This window comes from Paramacrobiotus metropolitanus, unplaced genomic scaffold, assembly GCF_019649055.1.
Source record: "Paramacrobiotus metropolitanus isolate TYO unplaced genomic scaffold, Prichtersi_v1.0 Parri_scaffold0000005, whole genome shotgun sequence".
Taxonomy (NCBI): Eukaryota; Metazoa; Tardigrada; class Eutardigrada; order Parachela; family Macrobiotidae; genus Paramacrobiotus; species Paramacrobiotus metropolitanus.
The window spans coordinates 1,088,041-1,114,695 of record NW_026570225.1 but is presented as its reverse complement, the minus strand read 5'-3'; the positions used below and the strand labels follow the sequence as shown (position 1 = coordinate 1,114,695).

Genomic DNA, 26,655 nt, shown 5'->3' with positions numbered 1-26,655 from the left:
ATCAACAGCAACGAAGAGATCGATCATCCTTTGTACGGACACAGGCAACAGGAAGCTGTTTGCCGGCGCTCACTAGTTACAGTAACCTTGCGTAAAGTTACTTTTAAAGTCACTTCCCATTGGGCATAGTGTGTGTGTCGGCTTTTTTCGTATTACGGATACAGTTATACAGACATACAACTGCTGCACATTATCGGCTAAAAGCTTTTCTTACCTACCGTCAACACCTTTGACAACAAACCAAAACTGATTCCTTCCTTTTTCGCGCTTGCACCAGAGCAAGTCTTCCAGCTTTGGTTCCGTTTGGGCAGAAAACCTATCATTGGAGATTATGTAAGGCTAAATGACGACAACGTGCGACAACAGCATGCATGGCTGTCTTGGGATCCTGCTGCAAGAACGCGGCAGACAAGTTGGGACCCGTACGGAAATTGTAATTTAATTAGATGCCACTGTCAGTGGATATTGTTCAACGTATCACTAGTGCGGACTATCACGCATAATGGTCTACCTCACCAAGACACCACTCGGATCACCGGTGGAAGCCAACGGACCGCGCGATTTTACGCAGAATGTGGATGATGGTAATAGGAAGCAGAGTGTGACCTTTCATGTTTCTCTCTTGTTGGCAATCGACAAAAACATTTTGCTTTACGGATATAAATCAACTTCACCTGACAGGTCAAATAAGCATTCTATACAAGACGTTCTAAACATTGGTTATAGAAAATTTTGACGCAACCAGTCCATTAACCAGTCCAACTGCCGCTGCAACACAAGGCAACCTCCTGACCATTCCAGTCAATAACTTACTGGCAGTGCCCAGTCCCGGTGATCCCGTACGTCGACTGAGTTGCATTACTCTGGAAGAGCGCGTTACATGGGACAAGAAAATTGACTTTTTGTTAAGGTTATTCCAATTTATCGCGTCACAAACTGGATTGTGTTTTGCGTCATTCTCAGTATGTTGCTTTTGTTATCAATATAGTGTAATCGGATTTTCTGTGGATTTATCTAATGTTTGGCGGTTTCCTTACCTTTGCTACAAAAATGGCGGGGGTAAGTTTATGAGTTCCCGGCTGTAGTGACCTTACGCTACACGTGCTTACAGACGTGATTTTTGTACAAAACTGGCTCACAGCTGTTGGTTGACTGTTGTTTGCCTATCATTTATTATTCAAACCTATATAATGTAAATATGCGTATGCTGTTTAGTGTACAATAGATTTTTCCTTCTCCCAAATTAACAGGCGTTCTTTACTCTTTTTCCAGGTGCTTTTTTGGTGCCTTACATGATATTCTTTATACTGGGTAAGAGCAACCGTAAACTATTTTTACTGTCTAGCTAGCTGATCTATTGTATACTATCGTGCAATACACATATACAACTGTCTGCATAGATATATTAATGCTTTAGTCAACATAGTGCACCCCTCTCAATATAATTAAATAATTAAGCGGTAATAAAGAGGCAGTATACATCAACTTTGTTGTGAAATTGTTTTTGAAGTTAATGCTGATATAACTGTACAACCACAACCATACCATACGCTATTAATATACGTAAAATATACGTTAATGCATAACTGTTCGCTAAAGCTAATCAATCCTTGTAAAGATAAGAGTGGTGTAAAAAGTTTGGTAATACAGCATTTAGACATTTTTAATATTTTTTAACTTTACAAACGTTGTCGGAGGTACAGTAGCTTTTATTCCTATATGCGACAATACATATCTGTATGCATAGTGCATGTGACCCATGTGCATATAAAATTTTATTTTCCTTTTGAAGTTGTTATTGAAGCAAAAAAATTCGAAGACATCGAACAAACATCTTTTGTGTCAACATTGTGCTTATATTTCCGAGTGGTACACATTATCCGCAGCTTATCGTTAATCAATAAATAGCGGATTATAGCTATTATGGCTTGATTCAGCCAGTGAAAACGCCTTAATTGCAAGTGTGCCGGAAGTTCTAGCCGCTTTTAGGTGGCGTTCCTTTATTCTATTTGGAGCTGGCGTTGGGCCAGTACAATCGGAAAGGCGCTGTGACGTGCTGGGGACGCTTAGTGCCCCTTTTCAAAGGTATAGTTTCTGTTAGCATTTCTTGCCGAATGATCCGCATGATGGCGAAATATTGGTAAACACCGCCCGTCAAAACCACAGATGCGTATATTACGATTCACAGTGCACTGACATGATACTTTTGTATACCGTAAGAGGCATGGCATATGTAATGTTGTTGTGTGAAATGGCAGCACTTGGATACCTACCGCGCGATATAATAGTACTATACTCGTATAATTCTTTTAATTTCCCTATCTTAAATATGGCAGAGGCATGGTAGTGCTGCTCTGCAATATAATATAATACAATAGAATTTCTAACAACATGGCTGTGAGCAATACCAATATTGATATTGTATCAATGTTGCAGCATTGCTATGAACAACTCACGGGGTATATCAGTCTAATATTATAGTTTTTCTTACTGCATTTACTTGAGAATTATTAATAACGTTAACGTTTCCTGCCAAAAATTACATCAAAAAAAGATATATGAAGTGTTAGCAATTATCGCCCGTATGAATATCGTGCATATAACATATGGATTTAATTGTTGTATTTGTTTTAGGAGTTGGTCTTGCCGTTGTTGTAGTTTCGTTTTTTGTTGGTACGTATCAGTTTGCAGTCTTGTTTGTAATTATTGCCGGCCTACATTTTCCTAACAAATGTTTATTGGATAAATTGGCAGACCTTTTCTACAACCAAATCCTAAGCTGGGCATTATACTTCTTTTTTGCTTCCTTTTCTTCGACACTTCCCTGGGCTACTTGTGGGAATGACTGGAACACCGATGATTGTACGGGGGCGTACGATGAAGTCACAGATGTGTCAGGAGTGTTATCGCATTTCAACTGTGACCTTTCGGCACCAGCCACCAGTCTGGTGCCGCAGCAGATCTCTCCATGTCTTCGCTCAAAGCTAGGTTTTAATCTAACCGCCAACAATTTTACACCCTCCGCCATCCTGGAAGCCTGTCTACTGCTTCAGTCTAACATTTCAATCTCAACGAATCATTGCCGATCGTCTGCTGACGAGTATTTTTAGTAAGCGAAGCTTCTTTGACAGCGGCAAAATTTTTAGGTATCTTTTTGTCTATTAATTTCTTGAATTGTTTTTTCTACAATAACATCACTTTCAGCAAAAACACTTATGCATAACTTCATTCCCGTTCAACTAGCCTATTATTTTGTTGCAATAATTTTGCTAATATTATTACTCTATTTATGTCAATACAGTAAAAAACTTTATGCCGGTATGTAGCAGTGATTCGAAAAGACCAAAATTAAATTAATCTTTTTATAATGTACGCATATGTATATTGCAGTCGCTCTGTCTTGGAGGTGCATAAAAGTTCCGGTCTGGATGATCTAGGAATTGTGCTCTGGCCTAATGCCTTGTGTCTATTAGCCATATACATCATTTGCTACTTCAGTTTATGGAAGGGTGTCTTATCCTCCGGAAAGGTATGGCAACTAGATATCCTGAACAGACTCTAATGTAGTACGGCAGTGTGGGGAAGAATACAACTAGTCGCTGTCACTCAGTCCGCGACATTATAATATTAATTAAATAAGTAAAAACTTTTAGGATAAATAGATAAGGTTGCTGGCATTAACATACGTCTCGTATCCAAGAATTACTAGTACAAAGCCATAGATACCTAGTCTATAGTGTTGTGCCAGCAATAATTTTGCCAGTATTTAATTGGCAAAAATTAAAATATTCTAACGAAAACCTGGCTTATCCCTCAAAACGCTTAACAGGGACTTAAACGCTGAGCGGTATTAAGTACAATAAGTCCAAATACTTTGAAGTATGCATTTTCCTTTTCCAGTTGAAGAATCCGTAAGCATATTTTTGTTTCACGGAGTGCAGCAACTCTAGGCAGTTTGAGGCAATCTTAAATTACGCAAAAGGAAAAAAGGTGTGATTGATACATATTTCGATTAAACATAGCGTGTTCGGCTTCCATCGGGTCAGATGGGATAGAACGGAAGTGTTTAAGCAAGTGATTGACGTGATTGGACGAAATTTGCTTGCGCACTACATGAAAAAGCCATTTTCATGCCTAACAATAGACGCGCGCGGTTACGCTTGCCTGCACAGGTAGATGCCTACTGGATGGTAATTGATACTAAGCGCAAGTTTTGACTGGCTAAGTAAAACTACTTTCTCAGCAGGAGCAATATAGTGGATGTAAACGAAGGAAAGAAAAAGGTTCGCAAGTGACAGCAGGGCACATAACGGGAGATCTGTGTATTGGGAATCGATAAAAAATATCCTGCTTTGATAACATTACAGTTGGCCCGTAACCGGCATGATTGCCGGGTAATGGTCAGATCGATACTTAAAGAGTTACGATTAACAACGAGCTAAACTAACGTTAACGTTAGGGAAAAACTACAACTCATGGTACGTGGCACTGTATCGTAAGGGCCAGTATACATATGTTCATGAATCTTGTTTTTTTACAGGTTGTTTGGTTTACAGCCGTCTTTCCTTACGTAAGTTTCCCGCGAGAAAGTGATGTAATTCATCCTTAACAAGCTAAATTATGGCTGCAGATCGGTCTAATTGCCCTGCTAATTCGCGGTGTAACCCTTCCGGGATCATTGGATGGTATTATGTACTATCTTACACCCAATTTCGAGGAATTATACAAGCCATCGGTAATATTCACTACCGAATACAACAGATAAAACAGTAAACCATTACTATTCGGCTTCTTATGGCAAACACTAAGGATTTTGCTATCAAAAATTGTTTCCTTTACTAAGAAATCTGAAAAATTACATCAACTGATTTGCGGTTTTCATTTGTGCGTATTCTTAGTCAAACAGTACGTACCGTTCTACAATGCCAAAAAATTTCTAAAAGCTTTAATAAGTTTCACTGGCATACCGTATTTCGTTAGTTTGGATCCGGGTCACTACGTTTTCGTAAACCTTCCACGAGGAACGCCGAAAGAAACCCTTTGTTGTGTCTTTAAATAAAATTAAAGCGTTGTTTTAACGGGCACAGTTCCCGAAGGAAGAGGGGTTAACTGATAAAATACGTAACTTTAGGCGCACGCGGTTACATGCCGCATTCACAGTCGCACATATTAATTTTTGAAAATTTTGCAGGTATGGGTCGATGCCGCGACACAGGTTTTCTTCTCTCTTGGACCTGGTTTTGGGGTACGCATAGTTCGATTAGCCTTTGCACATACAAACATAAGTACTGCAGCCAAAACTGATAATTTGCGAGTATTTTGGGTAGTTACGTTATACAATAACAATTACTAATCAGATGCTATTAGTTTAACTGCTTTAAGACATCAGTTTTACGATAACGCTGTAGTGTTTATTGCATCTAAAACTAAAGTTATAGTTTGATTTTACGTCTTCCGCGAAATATTCGATTTTGAAACAGAACAGTTGTAGCATGCATACAATCAGTTTCCTAACAGATCTTGAAATAATTAACACAATCTTTTCCGAATGCTTCAGGTATTGTTGGCGTTTGCGTCCTACAATAAATTCAACAATAACGTTTACTAGTAAGTGCGCACAAAAGAGGCCTATAATACAAACTGGATTGATACTTGACGTACAGTCTTTCTTGCTCAAACCGTTTTCAGCGATGCCATCCTAACAAGCTGTATCAATTTGTTAACTTCCTTCCTATCTGGGTTGGTGATCTTCAGTGTGCTTGGGTAAAGTTTCTGAAGTAAAACGGATTTTGTCACTCTCCACTGCCCTATGCAACCTTTCATGACCTTCACATTATTCGCTTTGTTCTTGGTGAAATACAGTGCTAAATTCTCATTAACAAGTGCCATTACGGGCAGCGTGAGAGTGTACAAATTGAATTTAAAAATAAGCACATGCCAAACTTTTAACATGAAATTTAATGTAACAGCTATATGGCATGGAAAGTGCGTAAGAAGGTGGAGGATGTGGCAAAGGAAGGCCCTGGTCTAGTGTTTGTGGTTTATCCGGAAGCGTTGGCCACTATGCCGGGTTCGGCATTCTGGTCGGTGTTCTTCTTCCTCATGCTACTGACCATTGGTCTGGATAGTTCTTTTGCCGGCTCCGAAGCCGTTATTACCGGTGTCAGCGATGAGGTTCCACTATTTGAAAAACATCGGGAGATTTTTGTCGGATGCTTGTTCACTTTCTACTTTTTCGCAGCCGGATTGGCAACTTGCACTCAGGTGAGAACAGTACAGACTGACTTATAAACTATAACAGCATTTTATATCTATATATTTTAGCCAGTACTTCTGCTAAAATATATCATGGTTATCATGGTTAAAAATTATTCTTGAATCTTGATTACTCCTGGTTTGCCTCCCTATATATGGTAATCATTCACCCGAAATCAGTTAACGTGAAGACATATTGCATATCTTCTACTGCTTATTTCGTTGCTTATAAGAGGAATAAGGCCATGACAAGATTACCTATCCCCTTTTTCGATGTTTAATTCTTTAACCTAGCGTCTTTATATTGTCGTTCTAGTGCATGTTGTTTAATAAACCACAAATTAGTTTCTGAATAAATTTAGGGAGGATTTTACATTGTGCAACTTTTGGATTCCTATGCAGCTGGATATTCGCTAATGTTAGCGGTTTTCTTAGAGTGCATTGCCGTATCCTGGATTTATGGTTTGTAAACAAAATTTCAGGCAGTGAAGATGTACTGTAAAAGTAACGATTTTAAGTCTTCTATCAAATGCTGCATTGTAGGATGGGTTGTAACTTGTCAAATGAGACATAACAATTACGTAGTATCGTAGTCTACCTTGTTTATCAATGTTCAATTTGATGCAGCACTAGAAATTACATTTATACACACGTACAGAACCAAATTTCTGACAAGATGGTCCACATATACAGGTCAAAAACGCATATGCGAGGACATTCGCGAAATGCTGGGATTTACGCCTGGGTTATTCTGGAGAATATGCTGGCGCTGGGTTTCTCCGTTAGCTGTTTTGGTAAGCCATTGAAAACACTATTTCGAAATTCCTACTAAATATTAGATTTTGGATTTCTTGGGTGAGCCATTATAATTATGCTTTCGAGGAACACACCTATATCATTATAAGATTCACTTACAACCAAGAAGGAAAACAGAAACAGTTCACATATATATAAAAGTATGTATGGTCGGCATTGCATTTTTTTGTATAACTGAGCCATATACTCTGAGGCACTTGTTGCACAAAATAGTTTTGGCCTGTAACTGTTTTCACTAGTTTATAATCCTGTATGGAATCTACAACTATGAGCCACTGGTGGTCAACGATTATAAGTATCCGACGTGGGCCAACGCGCTGGGATGGTGCATCGCTGCGGTATCGATGTTGTGCATGCCGGTTGTGGCCATTATTAAATTTATCAGGACGCCCGGGTTACCCTTACAGGTGTGCGCGACCTCAGCAACTCTTGTACATATGTAACTTAATTACCGTGCTACTAATGTCAGCGTTGTTTCGCAGCGATTAAAAAAGCTGATCACCCCATACCGGGATACGCATGCGCAGAAGCGTGCGCGGAGTCGTACCGCCAGTATTATGGCCATGGATCTGCACGCTAATGTCAAGAACAACGGCAACCACATTGCAGCTGCTATGCACACCTAAATCGGAGTTCACTATTTGCTGTATAGTTATGAAACTTAAGCTAATGCACGATTACTTCAAATCGTTTTTCCCGGTATTATGCATATTCCTCACAATTTCATAATTACAACGCAAAAGAAATAGTACGTTACTTGTAGTATCCGTACTTGTATTTAGATCGTGTAGTTGACCTGCAGTTGTGTATTGCGGCAAAACAAAGATTCAGTTTGCTGATCGTTGTATCTGTATTAGATTTTGAAATAATTCGATTTAGATTAGGAAATGCTTTGTTTGTGTAGGTATTAATACAAATAACATATATGATGCATCAAGGTTATTTTGAGCGCTGTCATCGTTCTTTATCAGTATTATGGTGTTTTAATCTATTGTACTCTGGATGGCGTCACTTGATTAATTCTAGTATCTGTAGCTGGATTCCTCAAGCTGTTAAAATGTATACAAAATTAATTAGCAAGATACTAGTACTAAGTACTGCAAGCAGGTCTTGTGAAAAATGATATGGACAAAGTCTAAATGAGAAAATTAATGTGTGTGCACAGTTGGACCGTACACGATACACTAAATCAAGCGCTTGTACAACTGAACCGTATGTATTTGAACATATTATTGACTTGCTGTCAGTACAATATACTTACGATATATAAATGTGCTGTAATTAGCATAAAAAACAATATTTTCACTCACCAGGTGTTGCATCCAATGTTAAAAATCCAATGTTAAGGCAACGAACCGAAAATAACGTTTTATTGGTACTTTGGGCGTATGAACGTAGCTCAGGCGTAGGTGACCGACGCAGCGGATCCCATAAGCCCTTTCTACAACAACCCCCCTCCATAAACAACAAGGGGAGGGTGGGCGGGAGATACGATTTGACAATACATACGGTAATGCTGCAAAAGCAACTGAATCACAACGCTACAAGTACATGCCAGAGGAAATCGGCTTATATAGAGTCACATTAACATTAACAGGAAACCACACATAGTGCTATGTCAAATGACCGCTGTCCAACGAGGAGACATAGTCCCGCCTATTCCTCCTTTGCTGCCTTAACAGGAATTAGCTCCGCTAATTCTCTTTAAGGCAGCGCCGGGCACGAACCGGAAATAACGTTTTATTGGTACTTTGGGCGTATGAACGTAGCTCAGGCGTAGGTGACCGACGCAGCGGATCCCATAAGCCCTTTCTACAACAACCCCCAAACCCCAAACTCGAGTCATTTGTAGGGACGAAGCCCCTCTACCGCCCGAACCGATCGGATGTAGCGGGAGTACACTTGGATCTTCCAACGACCGGCACGTTTGATCCTTGTGGGAGAGCATCCAAGCTCCGACGCGACGGTTGCCGCCCCAATACGGAAACTGTGCGGCGTGTAATGGGAGGCATAAGGAATATCATGCAGCAGTAGTTTAAGAGTACCAGCAAATCGAGACCGTGATAAGAATGTGCCATTAGGATACATGAAAAACGGGTAAACATTAGAAAAGCCAATGCCGCAACGCAGTGCATAGAATTTCGAGATAGCGCGGTATGGACAGACGGAACGCTTAGTAGATGAGAGAGATAATCGAGAGCCGCAGGACATCTGATCTGTTTTTGATCTTTTTATGGTCACAATAACAGAATTCCCACCAAGGATAAGATCAGAAAGCAGGAGAGTGCGACCAGCACGAAACGAGTGAGTGTGAGAGACGGTAAACTCACCAGGACGTAAAAAGCCAAAGAATGCAGCATTACAAGCCGCCCAGAACAACACCTTATCATAAGATGCCAGCTGAGAATCATTAAGGCGCGCCTTAATTAATCTCATAACATCGAGAGATATCGGTTGTCTTTGATCACGCTGATTTGGACGGAGCCGAGCAAACCCTTTAATTGCTTGTTCAATAATTAATGTCTTAGTGAAGTCAGTGTGGCCATGTTCTTTCAGCCAGTTAGAGATGCCGGCAATGTAAACACGTACAGTGGAATATGCAATGCCACGATCAAACAGATGGGCAATAAAGCGAAGTAGAGTGGACCGGTGAAACTTGTAGTTATTCGCTAGACAATACTTAGAGTAAGCGGATACAGCCACACTATAGGCAGAGCGCGACGCATCAGAAATGTGATTTCTGAGTAAACGTTTTATTGTCCGATTCATTTTAGATTAAAAACAAATCAACCAAGACATCAGGAATGAGTTCCGCAACAGCATTAGCATCAGGACACAACTCGTAAAACTTATTAAACTGACCACGCGACAGAGTATCAGCAATGGTGTTATCGCAGCCAGAAATATGTTCGACTTTAAGATTAAAGTTATGTTGTGCGGCGATGTAAAATATTTTACGCATTATCCGGTTAATATCAGCGTTACGAGAGGAAAATTTAGACCACGCTTGAACAACTGCAAGGTTATCGGAATGCAACAAAACTTTCTTGCCGGTAATAGAGGAACCCCATAACACGCATGCAATATAAACAGGAATCAACTCACACAAAGCAATACTGCACTTAGAGATATCAACGCTGGCTGGCCACCGCCCGCTGAACCACTTTCCAGCAAAATATCCACCAAAGCCGTAGGATTTCGCTGCATCAGTATAAAAATGTAAAACATCAGAATTAGACCAATCGATATCAATAAACGAGTTGGTACCATTCCAAGTCGGTAAATAATCGCGCCACCATTGAAGATCGGCGTGAAAATGCAAGTCTAACACAATATCTTTGGATATGCACTGAGGCAACAGATTAATCATACGTCTTAAAAATAAGCGGCCAACGGGAATACACTTGGCAGCAAATTGCAACTTGCCGATAAGGCTTTGCAGTTCTGTGACAGTGCACGAGCTGCGATTTACCCAGGAATTGAGTACAGTAATTATATCTTCTAACTTTTTATCTGGCAGAGAAATAGTACCGGAAACAGAATCAAGTTGGATACCAAGAAATGTCAAACAAGTAGCCGGACCTGCCGTCTTATCGGCAGCTAACGGGAAACCAAGCGCTAAACATAATTCACAAAACTTGTTGTAAATGACCTGGCACTGAACAGAGTCAGTTTTCCCAATAAACAGGAAATCATCTACATAATGAAGAAACCACACGTATTTAGTTACATGAAACAGGATCCAGCGTAGCGCTTCTGAGAAAAGACAGAATAGATAAGGTGAAGACCGACAGCCAAATGGAAGAACGACATCAAAGTAAAATTTATTACCAATCCGGAAACCCAGTAATGGCCAATCATGCCGGCTAACTGGTACTAAACGAAACGCATGTTGTATATCCGTTTTTATCATAATAGCACCTTTACCAGCTGCTTTGAAATGTTTAATTGCGTTATCGACAGTACAATACGATACGGTATATGTAGGACGATCGATATAATCATTTACAGAACAACCAGCTGGACGTGAAAGATTATTAATAATTCGATAACCGCCCGAGTCCTTAGGAATAACACCAAGAGAGTTAACAACAAAATTAGGTAGAGGTGGTTGATCGAATGGGCCAACAGAGTGGCCTAACGATACCTCACGCTCGACAGATTTTAACAAAATATCATGATGAGTATGCGCAGACAGAGCATTGCGCACAAACCAAGAACTGCGTGGTCCAGTATAGCCGATATCCGCTCCAAATAAAAGGATATTAGAAATGTGACGTACGAACAGCCGATCAGGATGTTGTGCTAACATGGTAACAAAAACTTCATGGCGCAACGGAGTTACCGGCTTTTCTGGCATTATGCAAGGCAAAACAGCAATACTGGCCATGGCCGCCTGCGCCGCAGTGGAAGCACAAATGCCGCTTTTTGTTCCGGCATGGAGTGGAGCAAGATCTTTCGTTGTACTCGTAGCAGATATCTTTACGCTCACTGCCGGCGACAGCCGGCCGGTTACGAAAAAGTTGGTTATTACGAGCAGCTTCAGCTACGTCACTCACCAGCTTTTCAGGACAATCCCGGGCCATATGTCCGGTAAGTCGGCAAACATGACAAGCACGATAATCAGTATTACGGCGCGGTCGGTAATCGAAAGGTTGCTGCACATGATGTTGTTGCATCTGGGACGACTGGCGAAGAATCTCGTTGTGCGTCTCTTCCCACATAGCCACATTACCTGGCTGCGCACGTGCGTGCGTGCGTGCGTGCGGCCATGCGAAAACGATAGTCGTAATTTAACCACTGGGCAACAGAGTACCCGCTCAGAACAAGATTTGTCACGACACCAAGATATTTCAACATGGGCAACTGCATATACGGGTAATGGTGAGAGCGATGCGCCATGAAAATTACATAGGCACTAACCCACTGTTCGAACGATGTAATCGCGGTAGGCTTGAAAGCAGACTTGTCGTGAAGACCAGCATAATACTGGAAATCAGCAGCTGCTAACAACTCAGTGAAATCAACAAAACGGTCGTTGCTACGGAGAGCAGATTCCATATTAGGATGAACAGCCGGCAAATTCGGATTTGGACCCAACCGATCTTTTACCGGCAATCTGGGAAAACTGACAGGAACTGAATTGTCACTTACAATTATGCTGGGAGAACGACTGGATCCACATGCAACAGGCTTAGCGGATGTCTGGTTCCGGGAGATTCTCTTCAAATTCTCCAGTTGTGCCGTAAGGTCTTGTTGCTTGCGAAGCAATGATTCCACCGATGGGGATCGACTCTGCCGTGTCAGAACACGAGAACGGGACTTCTTCTTGACGGAAGGGGAACGAGACGCATGGCGCTTATCAGCAACAAAATAGCGTGTATTACCAGAATCCTGCGATCCAGTACTGGACGACGAAGATGATGAACTGGAAGATGACGAACTGGAGGATGACAAAGACGATAAATCCGACTGAGCGGATTGAGATGGAGAGCGTTGTTTCCTGAGTTGAGGCATAGTAATCACCCCGCATAAGATAAAGGTCACCGTTTGAGATACACAGCGTTTGAGATGCGATTTGCTACGTTTGATACGATTTGACAATACATACGGTAATGCTGCAAAAGCAACTGAATCACAACGCTACAAGTACATGCCAGAGGAAATCGGCTTATATAGAGTCACATTAACAGGAAACCACACATAGTGCTATCTCAAATGACCGCTGTCCAACGAGGAGACATAGTCCCGCCTATTCCTCCTTTGCTGCATTAACAGGAATTAGCTCCGCTAATTCTCTTTGCCTGCATGTTAAAAAAGCCTCATATCAGCCGGCGTGTTTGTGATCGAGCAAGTACAAATGGCTTGCAGTTGATCACAAATCTGCGTAATACGTGATTGTGTACCGTATGGGTATGACAATGTGTATTCCGAAATGGGACTGGTATTATTAAATTTTTACAGACGAACAATACCAAATTTAGGTAACCATAATAGATCCTGATAACTACTGAAAACGAAGCACTTACATGCGAGGGGATGTTCAATTTATAAATCCGATCCCGATACTTTCTTTGCGGAGCAAGATGCTAGTTATGCAGGAGCGTTAAGTAGAGATTCTACTGATTTCGACCTCTTTTGACTGTTCTCGCTGGCGCAATGCGTGTCCTTGTGCTGCATGATAACTATGCATTGCACCCAACACTATGATATTTTCACTACTTATATTAGAAGTCTAAACTCGGTTTGGTTATTTTAAAGTGTAAAAGTTACTGATTTAAGGTCGTTATTTTGCGGACGCAATAACAATTCAAGCAGATTTTTTAAATTTTTCATTCAAGAACAGCAGTGTGTTCCGTTAGAATGACTAAAGTATTGTGGAGCGATTTTTCAAAAAAACCCACCCGGTATTGAAAAAAACAAACTTTTTGACACCCAAAGTTACTTTATTTTATATTCTATAGAGTACATAAACATTTTCCACAAAAACGCTTCACAATTCTTTTTGAAAATGATTTTTCTTTAGTCTGATCAAAGTGTGAAATTTTCTGAAACCGATGCGAGTTGTTATTGATTTTAGAAGTTGTTTTTCAAAAATTGTTCAGGATGGGACGAAGAACCTTCTTTTGTACTGCGCTTTCCTTTGGTCTTACCGATTCTGCGCTTGCAGTGCCGCCACACTGATTGTGTGCACACCGAAGAGTGGACTTTGGCCACTCTTTCATGTGCACTCACAGGACAGCGCTGTGTCTTTCCATTCTCTAGCGCCAACCATAACAACCACAAGGCATCTTCTCGAAGCAATCTTTCTTTCACTGGTTTTGACCACAGATGGCAGTAGTGTAGAAAAATACCCCAGCCCGCCAAATTGCTCCTGATCGCCAACCAAAAAACTTTAATAACTTTTTTCGTTGCAAAGTAATTTTACTTAACTTCCGCCCAGTAATAGATATAACCCTTCTTATTACAACTGTAGAATTTCGAAAATCTCGTTTTCCATCTTGCGACCATAGTACAAATTCTCCTTAACGACACAATGTGTCGGCAGATTCGGCTCTACGAAGAACTACCCTAGTTCTTACTATTGCTTTATTTCCGATATATTTATATTATATTTATACAAGAAACCGCTGCGGCTTCGCCTCCGCGTTTCTTGTGATCCACGGCCGTTTTGAACAAATCATTCCATTTGCAGTAATTCGTTAGTAAATTCACTAACTGCCTTAGCAGTTATTGTAGAACTTCTTAGGCAAGGAGTCTAGCTCGGTCCCTCACTCAGTTAGCAACTTTGTTCACTGGACAGTGGTGTTAGCTCGGTCACTCACTCACCTAGCGATTTTGTTCACCGGACGGTGGTGGAAGCTCAGTCACTTACTCACCTAGTTTTGTTCACGGGACAATGATGGTAGCTCGGTCACTCACCCACCTGGCGATTTTATTCACTGGACAGTGGTGGTAGCTCGATCACTCACTAACGGTGTCACCTAGCGATTTTGTTCACCGGACGGTGGTGGTAGCTCAGTCACTCACTCATCTAGCGATTTTATTCACTGGACAGTGGTGGTAGCTCGATCACTCACTCATCTAGCAATTTTGTTCACCTAGGGTAGTGATTTATTGCTCGGTCATCACTCAGCTAGTGATTTCGTTTTGTTCACTGGACAGTGGCGGTAGCTGAGTCACTCACTGCCTTAGTAGTTTTGTTCACTGGCTTTTGTTTCCTTCGAAACCTGGGCTAATTCAACCAGGGGAATCGGATTTTTTAGGCATTTAAAAATTGAACATTTGAACAACAATCAGGCGATTAAAATTCAACATGTTTGCAAATACAATACTACAAATTTATTGTAGTACATACTTAACACTTTAATAAAATAAAATGTTCTAAGCAACTGGCATTGCTATTATTCTCAAGGTCACCTTGAAAGCCTTACCGAAACCAGTTCTGCCGAAACCGGCATCGGTGGGACGGGTTTAAATAATTTTTTTAAGAAATAAAATGCATGTGACACAGTTTCTAAACATGCTGAATCTAATGGCGTTTACAGTTTTTTTATTAGGTTCTGGTTTTTCCGATCTCGATGCCTCAGCTTTTTTTGTAGTTATGTTATAGATCTAGTTCCTTGACAAGAAACATCTGCGGCTTCGCCTCCGCGTTTCTTGTGATCCACGGCACCAATCAACGAATAGCTTGGTTACTCATTCATGTAGCGATTTTGAGCACTTGATAGTGGTGGACCGGTGGTAGCTCGGTAACTCAATCAGGTCAATTAACAATTTTGCTCACTGGACGGTAGTGGTAGCTCGGTAACTCACTCACTCAATTAGCGATTTTGCTCGCTGGTCAGTGATAGTGTCTCGGTTACTCACTAGCTCACCTTAAAAATAATAAATGCGGCTCTTTGCTTTTAGCAGTTGTTTAGAAGAGCGGTCTTACCAAAATCGAACAGCCCGATTAACAAACTTACTTGTAACGCACTGTCCGTATAGTCAACACCTACCATTTTTTACAAATGTGCCGACAACGAAAATCGATAAGTTAACTTATGATTACAGATACTTAATTTTGTGGTTGGTGTTGTACGAAAAAAGTTCAATTTATTCTAGTTAATTTGCGTATTTAATAATGCGGCTTGAAACTTGTTGGATCGTTTGCGGCATCGTGCCGGCACGATTCTGATCGGACATATTCAAAAACAAAAGTCATGTGACGCAGTTCTGGACCACGGCCGATTTAACTGTGGTATCAGATTTTTTTAAAAGTTTTTGGTTAGAGAGATCTCCAGACTGTGGGGAGGCCGTGCGCAGTATTGATCTTTTTCTTAACAAGACATAAACTATTACCTGTTTATTCACGATCAGTTAAGACCGTCTCGAGCACTTCTCGTACATCGAAGAACACACTCGAAACAAACGGCGTGTAAGTGCATGAAATGCAGTTGCACTACTTAACAGTTTACGCACACGATACGTTCATATTTTTGTCCTCAACCAAAATTTTTGTCCGAACTCACAAGGTAAATATGACTACAGTAATTATAATTCATTTTCTACAAATTTGTAACTGTGACAGGCAAGCGCAGAGAGCTCACAGAGTGCCTTTATTGTACAAATAAAGTGGAGCAAATACCGCGTGATTGCGGGGAAAGAACAACAAAGCCAATGTCTGGCGTGAAATTAGCAAGTCAAGTTGCTGCGAGCGAGTTCTAACGCGTAATGAAATGTAGAGATTCTCTACATTTCTACATTAGAATGTGCTGGCGGCAACGGCGTCACGCTGTCCAGACACAAGGAATGTGAGTGCGCAGACTGGACTCGTATCCAACGCGAGCGTATAAGCGCTGAGTCATACAGCGAGAGAGAGGAGCGAGAGAGCAAGTATGCTCAGTGAGTGCGCCCGCGGTGTATCCGCTAGGCGGAGAGTGCAGTGCAGCCACTCACGTACGTACAAGAGAGGGCGAATCAGCATGTGTGCGGTGGTACGCAAAGTGGCGTATCTACCACGCAGGCTGTCGTGCCTCTAACATGCCTCTGGGCGGGAATCCGAGCTCCTGCGAGGATGCTCCGACTCAGTACCGCACCAGGATCGCACCTCTCCGGTCGACCCATGTGGGGTCGCCGGTACGCGTCCTCTTCCAGTGGGAGTCCGGTGTCCTGTTGACCGTCCCATCCATCACTTCCAGACCCATGAGAGGCAAGCAACTCACGGCCGCAAATCTGGAAGCCGCTCGGGGTTTGTTGTTGGACCGGTTTCGCTTCTGTTGGCAGGCATCTTGCTTCTGTTGGCTCGCGGAGAAAGTAAAAGAGAAGTGTAATGACGGTTAAACAGCGCGAAGTAAAAAGTAATAAAGTTTAATCACAATTCCAGTGAGCAAAAAGTAAATGCAAACAGATCTGGTTAGAGATTCTAAGTAAAATACAATTCCATTTGTTAGAAAGTGTATAAAAATACTAAAAAGAGATCTGTCCGGGGGCTTATTCCGACTAGGATGACGTCCACGGGTCTTGAGTTTCCACGGGGTCTCCTGTCTAAATGCAGTCCTGTGTGTCGGGTCCGGGGCGTCGGTTCCCGGGTTACCTAACGTAACCGGTAAATTCGTCCGAGGTCGGGTAAGCACGGCTGACACTTACGTCCGACTCGTATTCATCCGTTCCGGAGAGAGAGGCACTGTCGCTGTTGCGAATGCCGAAGCATCCTCTCTAATTAAGGGGAATGGACCAAGGTCATCGGACCAAGGTCGGCCTACCGGTAAGTTAGCCGGCGGCAAGGGAGTTCGGCTAAGTCCCGAATTCCAAAGGTTCAGGTCGGACAAAACCGTACTTGTGTCATGCGACTTATGTGGTCGCCAAGTGGTAATGCCGATGGAATGTGGTCGGTTAAAACCCGTTAAATCTGCTACCACGAGCCTGGTTAAGACTTTTCCGAGGCGAACTGGCTCGAGGGTCCGGTCGGAATTTGTTGCTCCGTCCATCCGCTGATGATTCACTGTTGTCATCCGACCTGTTGTCAGTTGAGATGGATATCCGACCTGAGGTCGGTCACAATGTTATCCGACCTGAGGTCGGTGATAACGCACCTCCATGGTCGACCTCGGTAACTCGTGTTATTTAGGCCCATGTGGGGCCAAACAAGTCCCGTTAGGTCGAATTCGTCCACTTCGAGGTCGTTTCCAATTCCGTTCTTCAATGCTTGAACTTGAACAAAAATTGAACATTTGAACAACAATCAGGCGATTAAAATTCAACATGTTTGCAAATACAATACTACAAATTTATTGTAGTACATACTTAACACTTTAATAAAATAAAATGTTCTAAGCAACTGGCATTGCTATTATTCTCAAGGTCACCTTGAAAGCCTTACCGAAACCAGTTCTGCCGAAACCGGCATCGGTGGGACGGGTTTAAATAATTTTTTTAAGAAATAAAATGCATGTGACACAGTTTCTAAACATGCTGAATCTAATGGCGTTTACAGTTTTTTTATTAGGTTCTGGTTTTTCCGATCTCGATGCCTCAGCTTTTTTTGTAGTTATGTTATAGATCTAGTTCCTTGACAAGAAACATCTGCGGCTTCGCCTCCGCGTTTCTTGTGATCCACGGCACCAATCAACGAATAGCTTGGTTACTCATTCATGTAGCGATTTTGAGCACTTGATAGTGGTGGACCGGTGGTAGCTCGGTAACTCAATCAGGTCAATTAACAATTTTGCTCACTGGACGGTAGTGGTAGCTCGGTAACTCACTCACTCAATTAGCGATTTTGCTCGCTGGTCAGTGATAGTGTCTCGGTTACTCACTAGCTCACCTTAAAAATAATAAATGCGGCTCTTTGCTTTTAGCAGTTGTTTAGAAGAGCGGTCTTACCAAAATCGAACAGCCCGATTAACAAACTTACTTGTAACGCACTGTCCGTATAGTCAACACCTACCATTTTTACAAATGTGCCGACAACGAAAATCGATAAGTTAACTTATGATTACAGATACTTAATTTTGTGGTTGGTGTTGTACGAAAAAAAGTTCAATTTATTCTAGTTAATTTGCGTATTTAATAATGCGGCTTGAAACTTGTTGGATCGTTTGCGGCATCGTGCCGGCACGATTCTGATCGGACATATTCAAAAACAAAAGTCATGTGACGCAGTTCTGGACCACGGCCGATTTAACTGTGGTATCAGATTTTTTTAAAAGTTTTTGGTTAGAGAGATCTCCAGACTGTGGGGAGGCCGTGCGCAGTATTGATCTTTTTCTTAACAAGACATAAACTATTACCTGTTTATTCACGATCAGTTAAGACCGTCTCGAGCACTTCTCGTACATCGAAGAACACACTCGAAACAAACGGCGTGTAAGTGCATGAAATGCAGTTGCACTACTTAACAGTTTACGCACACGATACGTTCATATTTTTGTCCTCAACCAAAATTTTTGTCCGAACTCACAAGGTAAATATGACTACAGTAATTATAATTCATTTTCTACAAATTTGTAACTGTGACAGGCAAGCGCAGAGAGCTCACAGAGTGCCTTTATTGTACAAATAAAGTGGAGCAAATACCGCGTGATTGCGGGGAAAGAACAACAAAGCCAATGTCTGGCGTGAAATTAGCAAGTCAAGTTGCTGCGAGCGAGTTCTAACGCGTAATGAAATGTAGAGATTCTCTACATTTCTACAATAGAATGTGCTGGCGGCAACGGCGTCACGCTGTCCAGACACAAGGAATGTGAGTGCGCAGACTGGACTCGTATCCAACGCGAGCGTATAAGCGCTGAGTCATACAGCGAGAGAGAGGAGCGAGAGAGCAAGTATGCTCAGTGAGTGCGCCCGCGGTGTATCCGCTAGGCGGAGAGTGCAGTGCAGCCACTCACGTACGTACAAGAGAGGGCGAATCAGCATGTGTGCGGTGGTACGCAAAGTGGCGTATCTACCACGCAGGCTGTCGTGCCTCTAACATGCCTCTGGGCGGGAATCCGAGCTCCTGCGAGGATGCTCCGACTCAGTACCGCACCAGGATCGCACCTCTCCGGTCGACCCATGTGGGGTCGCCGGTACGCGTCCTCTTCCAGTGGGAGTCCGGTGTCCTGTTGACCGTCCCATCCATCACTTCCAGACCCATGAGAGGCAAGCAACTCACGGCCGCAAATCTGGAAGCCGCTCGGGGTTTGTTGTTGGACCGGTTTCGCTTCTGTTGGCAGGCATCTTGCTTCTGTTGGCTCGCGGAGAAAGTAAAAGAGAAGTGTAATGACGGTTAAACAGCGCGAAGTAAAAAGTAATAAAGTTTAATCACAATTCCAGTGAGCAAAAAGTAAATGCAAACAGATCTGGTTAGAGATTCTAAGTAAAATACAATTCCATTTGTTAGAAAGTGTATAAAAATACTAAAAAGAGATCTGTCCGGGGGCTTATTCCGACTAGGATGACGTCCACGGGTCTTGAGTTTCCACGGGGTCTCCTGTCTAAATGCAGTCCTGTGTGTCGGGTCCGGGGCGTCGGTTCCCGGGTTACCTAACGTAACCGGTAAATTCGTCCGAGGTCGGGTAAGCACGGCTGACACTTACGTCCGACTCGTATTCATCCGTTCCGGAGAGAGAGGCACTGTCGCTGTTGCGAATGCCGAAGCATCCTCTCTAATTAAGGGGAATGGACCAAGGTCATCGGACCAAGGTCGGCCTACCGGTAAGTTAGCCGGCGGCAAGGGAGTTCGGCTAAGTCCCGAATTCCAAAGGTTCAGGTCGGACAAAACCGTACTTGTGTCATGCGACTTATGTGGTCGCCAAGTGGTAATGCCGATGGAATGTGGTCGGTTAAAACCCGTTAAATCTGCTACCACGAGCCTGGTTAAGACTTTTCCGAGGCGAACTGGCTCGAGGGTCCGGTCGGAATTTGTTGCTCCGTCCATCCGCTGATGATTCACTGTTGTCATCCGACCTGTTGTCAGTTGAGATGGATATCCGACCTGAGGTCGGTCACAATGTTATCCGACCTGAGGTCGGTGATAACGCACCTCCATGGTCGACCTCGGTAACTCGTGTTATTTAGGCCCATGTGGGGCCAAACAAGTCCCGTTAGGTCGAATTCGTCCACTTCGAGGTCGTTTCCAATTCCGTTCTTCAATTTGATGATCCTTCACCGACCTGTTATCGGTGGTTCCTGATGTATGTACGACTCGAGGTCGGTTACCACGTGACTGGTCCGTTCGAGGGTCGTATTTCGGCTAATCCGCTGATGTTCCAAGCGAATCCGAACGATCCGGCGTTGCTAACCGACTTCTGTGGTCGGTTGGACCGGTTATCCGACCTGAGGTCGGTAATAATGTTATCCGACTGGAGGTCGGTTACTCCAAATCCCGGGTCGGTTGAGGTCGATTCTTTCCGTCCGGAAGTCGTTTTCCGTAATCCTCTTAGATGGTGTGTCCATCCACCGACCTGTTGCCGGTTACTTCACATGTCCGATCCGAGGTCGGTTACTACGTTATCCGACCTGAGGTCGGTGATCCCATGATTCCTCATGACCGACCTGTTGTCGGTTATTCCACTTTATCCGACCTGAGGTCGGACATAATGTTATCCAACCCAAGGTCGGTGATTCTTCATCCAGGTCGGTTCCGTCCGTCAAGAGGTCGGTTTAAGCCTCTGGGCGTCCGTCCAGGCTCCGTAAAGTTGTTTTGGAGCGGTGATCCGGCCCGTGCCTCTAACATGCCCTGGTTCGGGTCCGTAACTTTGCCTCTGGACGGGTCCAAGTTCCGTCGAGTTCGGCAATTCCATGGCATCTGTTGGCCATTCAGCATGCAATCCAGGTCGCTTGTGGCATCAAGGGACTTCTGTGGTCCCACTCCACAAGACAGACTCTTTGGTTTCAGACCGGCGTACGGTTCTCGCGCCTCGGCAGCGTTGTGCCTCGGGCCCCGACTTATGTCAGATTGCCCGTTCCCATCCCCATGCAGCATGCAAACTGAGGTAGAATCAGATCTTCGTTCCCTGATTGAAGTTTCTTCATTCCGTTCCGCGAACCTGTGACGCCTTACCACCTCTGTTGGGGAAAGACGCCACACGTCCGGGGTGGGGTCTGTCTGGGGGTGCAAGCCGTGTGTTCTAACACGGTTTGCCTAGGATGTTCCATTAAGACATGGGGAAGCAGGTCGCGGCGGAGTCGTTGGTACACCAGTAGCCAAATCACCGTCGCTGTTCCTCTTCAGGTAATGGCAGCACGGTCAAGCCGCGCGTAGTCGTGGTCACCGGTGAATCGGTTGGTTTATCCGATATCCTCCGGGGGAGACTGCGATTGGACTCCGGGTACAGGTTCCTAGTTGAGAGCCTGTAGGTCTGGGTTCAAACGGAGAATCCGCCCAGACTAAGATCGTGGTTAGATGCCGCGGTCTGCGGTCAACATTACCGACTTCTGTGGTCAGTAGAGGTTGCCGTAAGGCTATCCGACTTGTGACTTCCGTATGCTTCCCTCAGGTCGACGTCAGTTGGTCGAGTGGTAACATTTCTAAGGTCGGCTACCGTTGGCAAGTCGACTTCTGTGGTCGATTCTAGGTAGCAGGTCATAGTTGACACAGTCCGCCTTGTTGCGGTCGACCGGCTTTTGGTTCTTACTTCCGGAGTCCGGTTGCCGGAGTAAGCCATGGGTGCATTGGCAAGCATGGCCTGGAACACGCCGTAATGCCGTGTTCCGGGCCATGCTGGCGGAATCCTCGCTGGTTTCTACTCCGGAGTCCGGTTGCCGGAGTATTTCCACAGCTCGTTCCTCGGATGTAAAGTTAGAACTTCACCGACTTCTGTGGTCGACTAGGTTATCCGAGTCGTAACGAGGAGGTCCGAGTTCTACCTTGAGGTTGGTTGACTTCCGTGGTCAACAAATGTAGTAGATCGAGGTTCTGTGGCACGGTCTGAGCCACTTCCTTTCTTAGTTTGGCTTCCTCGGGAATGGTCAACTTCTGTGGTTAACTGAGGTAGCGAGACATGGTTAAAGTCGCAATCTGCGGAGTTAGGTCTCTGGGCGGGAATCCGGTTCTTCGCTCCTGCCTTTAATTAATCCAATGCGCCATGCATGTCGTAACAGGTCGGTTTTGACTTCTGTGGTCAATTCCGAACCATGTGACATTCCAAACCGATGAGGATACCACTGTCTGCGGTGACGAAAGTTACTGGTCGGTTACCCGGTCCCAAAGTCGGCCACGGGTGCCAGGCAAACACGGTGTGAAACAAGCGCAGAGACGTGTTTCGCACCATGCTAGCGTAATCCTCTCGGTCTGTACTCCAGAGTCGGTTGGCCGGAGTAATTTTCTTCGGTAGCAGAGCGTGGTTCACGATATGCTATGTTAGCAGGCCGGGGCGTCTGTTGTCTCCGGTCAAAGTAGATGTGGTTGTCGATCTGTTCATGCCATGCTGGGGAACTGAGGTCGGTTGCCCAGTTCGTTCCAGGGGATTCCTCGGGGGACGTACCGGTACGGTGAAAGAACCGGAACACCCAGGTCTTGACCACGCGTTTCCGGGTCTGACCGAAGAATCCGGCCAACTTATGTGGTTGGCTCTTCTGGCTTATTCGTGGTTCACATCTGCTGTTAGGATCTGTAAGAAAATGTAAAAAAAAAATTTCCGTTCCATGTTTCCACGTCATTTCTTGACGGTGCTGTTTCTCAGCTGGGCAGGATCTCTGCCAGGTCGATTCTCGACTCTGCCGTTTCTCGGCTTAGTGTCCCTTCCTTGCTGTTGAAGTGGGGGACTCGGGTTCGCATGTGGGAACCTGTTATCCCAAGGGGACTGAGATCGGCGGGTCTCCACCGAAGTAGTCCTCGTCATCTTCGTCGTCAGGTTTCGGTGGTCGACCAAGGCGCCGGAAGACTTCAGGTTTGCACGTTGCCTGCCCACTCTGTTGGGGAGTATCTTCCTGGCCGGGATGTTCCGCTCGCGCCTTCTTGGCTTTCTGGACCTTCCTACGGAGTTTCTGCGCGTTAGGTACTGCGCCGGGTGCCAAATCGTCCGACATCCCTTCTCCGTACGGTCTCGAGGTGAATCCGCTAGGTAGTGCCTTTTCTTCTCGGTACCATTTTACGAATTCAGCCGCATCATCATCAGGGTCTTTAAAGTCCTTTCGAAAGGCGTACCTGGACGCGTGCCGTTCCTGTATGTAAAGGAGGTCGCGTAACCAAACTGCCAAGATGATGCTTCGCATGGGTGAGCCAAGTTGTGCGACGACTGTGTCGAGTTCTGGTGGTATATGGCCGGTTCGGCGTGCTCCCCACAGGGTGTAATGGCAAAAGTAGTTGCCCAACCTTGCTGCGAAGATATACCGTAAAATGGTTGCGTTATGGTCCTCCGGTCCTGGTTCTTCTTCCGGCAGGTACTGCAGTAGGTCCAGGGCCGCTCGAGCTGCTGCGATGACAAATGCCGGGTGGGCGTCGGTGATGACAAACTGAGCCACGCTCTCCAGTTGATCGCGCGAGTACTCCTGAGGTCCGAGTTGACTTAGACTCGTCCTCTCCGGTGTGGACAGAGGTATGTCCAACAGTGCCGGGTCAGTCACCGCTGGCAAGGCGTTTGCTCGATTGATTGGGTGGTCGACATTAGGATGGTCGTTCATGTTGAACTCACCCATCCAATTGTTCAGTTGGAATCGGGTCTGAAATCCAGATCGGATGAGGAACTGACGCAGGTTTTCTACCATCCGCCAAATGTTTGGTCGGTGTTGTTCCTCGTATCCCAAAGTATTCATGATGTAATTCGTCCGTTCGTTCGGATGTGGCATAACGACTTCTACTCCCTGTCGTCGGGCGTTGTCGTAGCGAGGGTCGTCCTGGCTTGGCACTTGCACTGTTGGCATCGGAGCCATCTGATTTGCCACTTCAACATCCATTCCCTCAGGTTGATCTGCCGGTTCCGCCATGTGGGCTTCCGGTTCCTGTTGTTGTTCAGGTGGGACAAAGTTCCGTTTCGACTTGCTAGTTGAGTCGACAACCAGTCCCATACTTGTCTTCTCCGGACTTGACCGTTTTCCAGGTGAAGGTCTAGTCGCTTCACTATTGCCCTGTCCGGCAGAGGCTCGTCGTTCCTCGATTCTATGTCGAGCATCGTGTCCGAGCCTATGGCGAAGGTCATGTCCGGCCAGTGGTTTGGCAGGTCGGCGCTGCTGTTGAGTCGTCGACGGGGCAACTGGTTGTGCCGAAGGTCCAGGTTGAAGAATCTGCTGGGGAACTGAAGGCTGGGTTTGCGTAACCACTGGAACGACCTTCTGTGGGATCGTTGCCATCTGTTCCTCCGTTGCGGGGTAAAGGGTGACCACCTTCATGGTTCCGTCGTCCTGTCGCATCATCATTTGGATTGACGCGGTTTGTAGAGGTCGGTGGATGTCTCCGACTATTACTTCTCGAACGTCGTGAATCACCTGTTCCGTGTCTGTGCGGCCTTCTGTGGGCTGCTGTAACCGAACAGTGATTTCCGGTTCATGCTTCGTTGGTGGTGGATGGACCTTCATTGTGGCAATTCTTTCGTTGACTGCCTTAAGTTTCGCACGGTCCTCATCCTGGCGCCTCAGGTCCTGTTGCTGACGGTATTCCAGAAGTTGGTTAGTTAGTACCGGTGGTGCCGTGTGAGTCCATCCAGGGTCGGAAGCGCGGTTGCGTTGAATTTCCGACAAGTGATCCTGTTCGTAGGCCCGTAACTGGTTAATCAGGCGTTCGCTGCGAGCCAAGCGTCGGTATGCGCTAATGTTTCCAGCGACGACGTTTATGTACAAAGCCGCTGCTTGCGTCGCGTCACGGCGTCCGACCTGTGGGGTATGTTCGTCCGAAAAGAAAATTATGCAGTCCGCGCATGGGAGTCTGTTGCCCTGCGGAGTTGAGTTTTCTCTGCAATGTCGGCAGTCCGTCGTGTACGCCTCCGTTCGCGGCTGTTAAAAGAAAAATTAAACGATCCGTTTCTCGGATTCGTTATCCTATAAATGTTACACCCTATAATTACAACGGTCGGGCCAGGTCGGTTCTCGAGCTGGTCCAAGGCACTATGTGGTGCCTATTGAGGTAGGTCGGGACATTCTGTTGTGTCCAAGAGGAGGTCGGTAATCATAAGTACTTATGTGGCACTTATGAAGGAGGTCGGTTCTGCGACTCCTTCGACGTATTTCACGTCTCCTCATCCGTTCGTCGATTCCACCCGGTTCACCTGGAGAGAGTCGGTTGACTCCTTCTGTTGCTCCAAGGTCGGTGGATGCTTCGGTAAGTGTCCGTATCGATGTACCGATGGTTTAAGGGCTTCGTATCGTTCGCCTTCCCGAGTCTGGTTGATGCCAAATCTCTTCTGGAAGAATCCCTTGTTAAAGACGAAGTCCAGGTCGTCGCCCAGCATGTACTTTTCGCCTCCCTTAATTCTGTTCGTGGGCTTGTACTTCGGGTCGACTAGCTGAGGTTTTTCGGCTTCCCAGCCAAATTCAAACCGAGCGACCAGCTGGTGTAAGATTTCGCCGCGGGTCAATCCTACCGGGTGCCACGACATCTCCATACACGCTTCAATGGCATGTACCCAACCTTCGTAAGTGGTCGGCGCCGGGTCTCGTTTCTCCGGTGGGAACTCGTAATACTTGCGCTTGGTGCTGGTATATGTCCGTATGATTTTACTTTCGTTATACCCAAGGTTACAGTACCGGTATACGTTGCTCTGGCTTAGTTGCCTCCAACCTCCACCGATGTCGCCGATCTTGTGGTGCCTAAGGAGTTGAAATGCGTTCTTCGGTGTCGCAAACTTCGGTCCACAGGTCGCCAGGGCCTTTAAAGCCGCGAAGGTATACATCCATCCCGGGTGGTATTCCGAGACGCGTGGGGGTAAGGTGTGTGCACGTTTGGTGGCTACCTTCAGGTACTTGACGTTTACAGTTGGTAGTCTCGGAATCTCATTCGGTAAGAGTTCCTGAGTATCCTCGTTCCATTCCGTGAGGAGTTGATTCGGGTCGGAATCTGGTGTTAGCCGTACTTGTTGACGGTAATTCTGAGGAACGTAGACGTCACCACTATCTTCTTCCATCGGCTCATCGGCTTCGTTGCTGTTATCGGCCGGTGGGTCATTCTGACTGTCGGAAATCTCCGGT

The 26,655-nt window shown here is 44.9% G+C and overlaps 2 protein-coding genes across 3 annotated transcripts; one reads left to right on the top strand and one right to left on the bottom strand.

The window, feature by feature from the left end:
- The first annotated feature begins 118 nt into the window (after positions 1-118).
- On the top strand, positions 119-8,018 carry LOC129580987 (sodium-dependent dopamine transporter-like). Of its 2 annotated transcripts, XM_055471787.1 has the most exons (18): positions 119-584; positions 727-910; positions 989-1,059; positions 1,273-1,311; positions 1,990-2,085; positions 2,635-2,673; positions 2,755-3,109; positions 3,391-3,529; positions 4,541-4,570; positions 4,631-4,735; positions 5,192-5,245; positions 5,558-5,607; positions 5,689-5,763; positions 5,970-6,264; positions 6,618-6,717; positions 6,949-7,049; positions 7,311-7,478; positions 7,554-8,018. In XM_055471787.1, the coding sequence occupies exons 1-18, from the start codon at positions 503-505 to the stop codon at positions 7,695-7,697; spliced, it is 2,127 nt and encodes a 708-aa protein (XP_055327762.1). In that variant the 5' UTR covers positions 119-502; the 3' UTR covers positions 7,698-8,018. The 2 variants fall into 2 exon arrangements, with proteins under 2 accessions (XP_055327762.1, XP_055327763.1); XM_055471788.1 differs by lacking the exon at positions 5,689-5,763 and having other exon boundaries at positions 120-584; positions 7,554-8,017.
- Positions 8,019-8,558: 540 nt separating this feature from the next.
- LOC129581336 (uncharacterized) lies at positions 8,559-10,922 on the bottom strand. The gene has a single exon (XM_055472337.1). It carries the CDS (start codon positions 9,838-9,840, stop codon positions 8,914-8,916), a length of 927 nt encoding a protein of 308 aa, XP_055328312.1. The 5' UTR covers positions 9,841-10,922; the 3' UTR covers positions 8,559-8,913.
- Between the last annotated feature and the right edge of the window lie 15,733 nt (positions 10,923-26,655).

What these genes read in the sequence shown, in the direction of transcription:
- LOC129580987 (XM_055471787.1), top strand. Translation starts at nt 503, where the DNA reads ATGGTCTACCTCACCAAGACACCACTCGGATCACCGGTGGAAGCCAAC. An exon ending in TCTGCTGACGAGTATTTTTA is followed by an intron (nt 3,110 to 3,390) that starts GTAAGCGAAGCT and finishes TGTATATTGCAG; the next exon opens with TCGCTCTGTCTTGGAGGTGC. An exon ending in TTTCTCCGTTAGCTGTTTTG is followed by an intron (nt 7,050 to 7,310) that starts GTAAGCCATTGA and finishes TGTTTTCACTAG; the next exon opens with TTTATAATCCTGTATGGAAT.
- LOC129581336 (XM_055472337.1), bottom strand. Translation starts at nt 9,840, where the DNA reads ATGAATCGGACAATAAAACGTTTACTCAGAAATCACATTTCTGATGCG.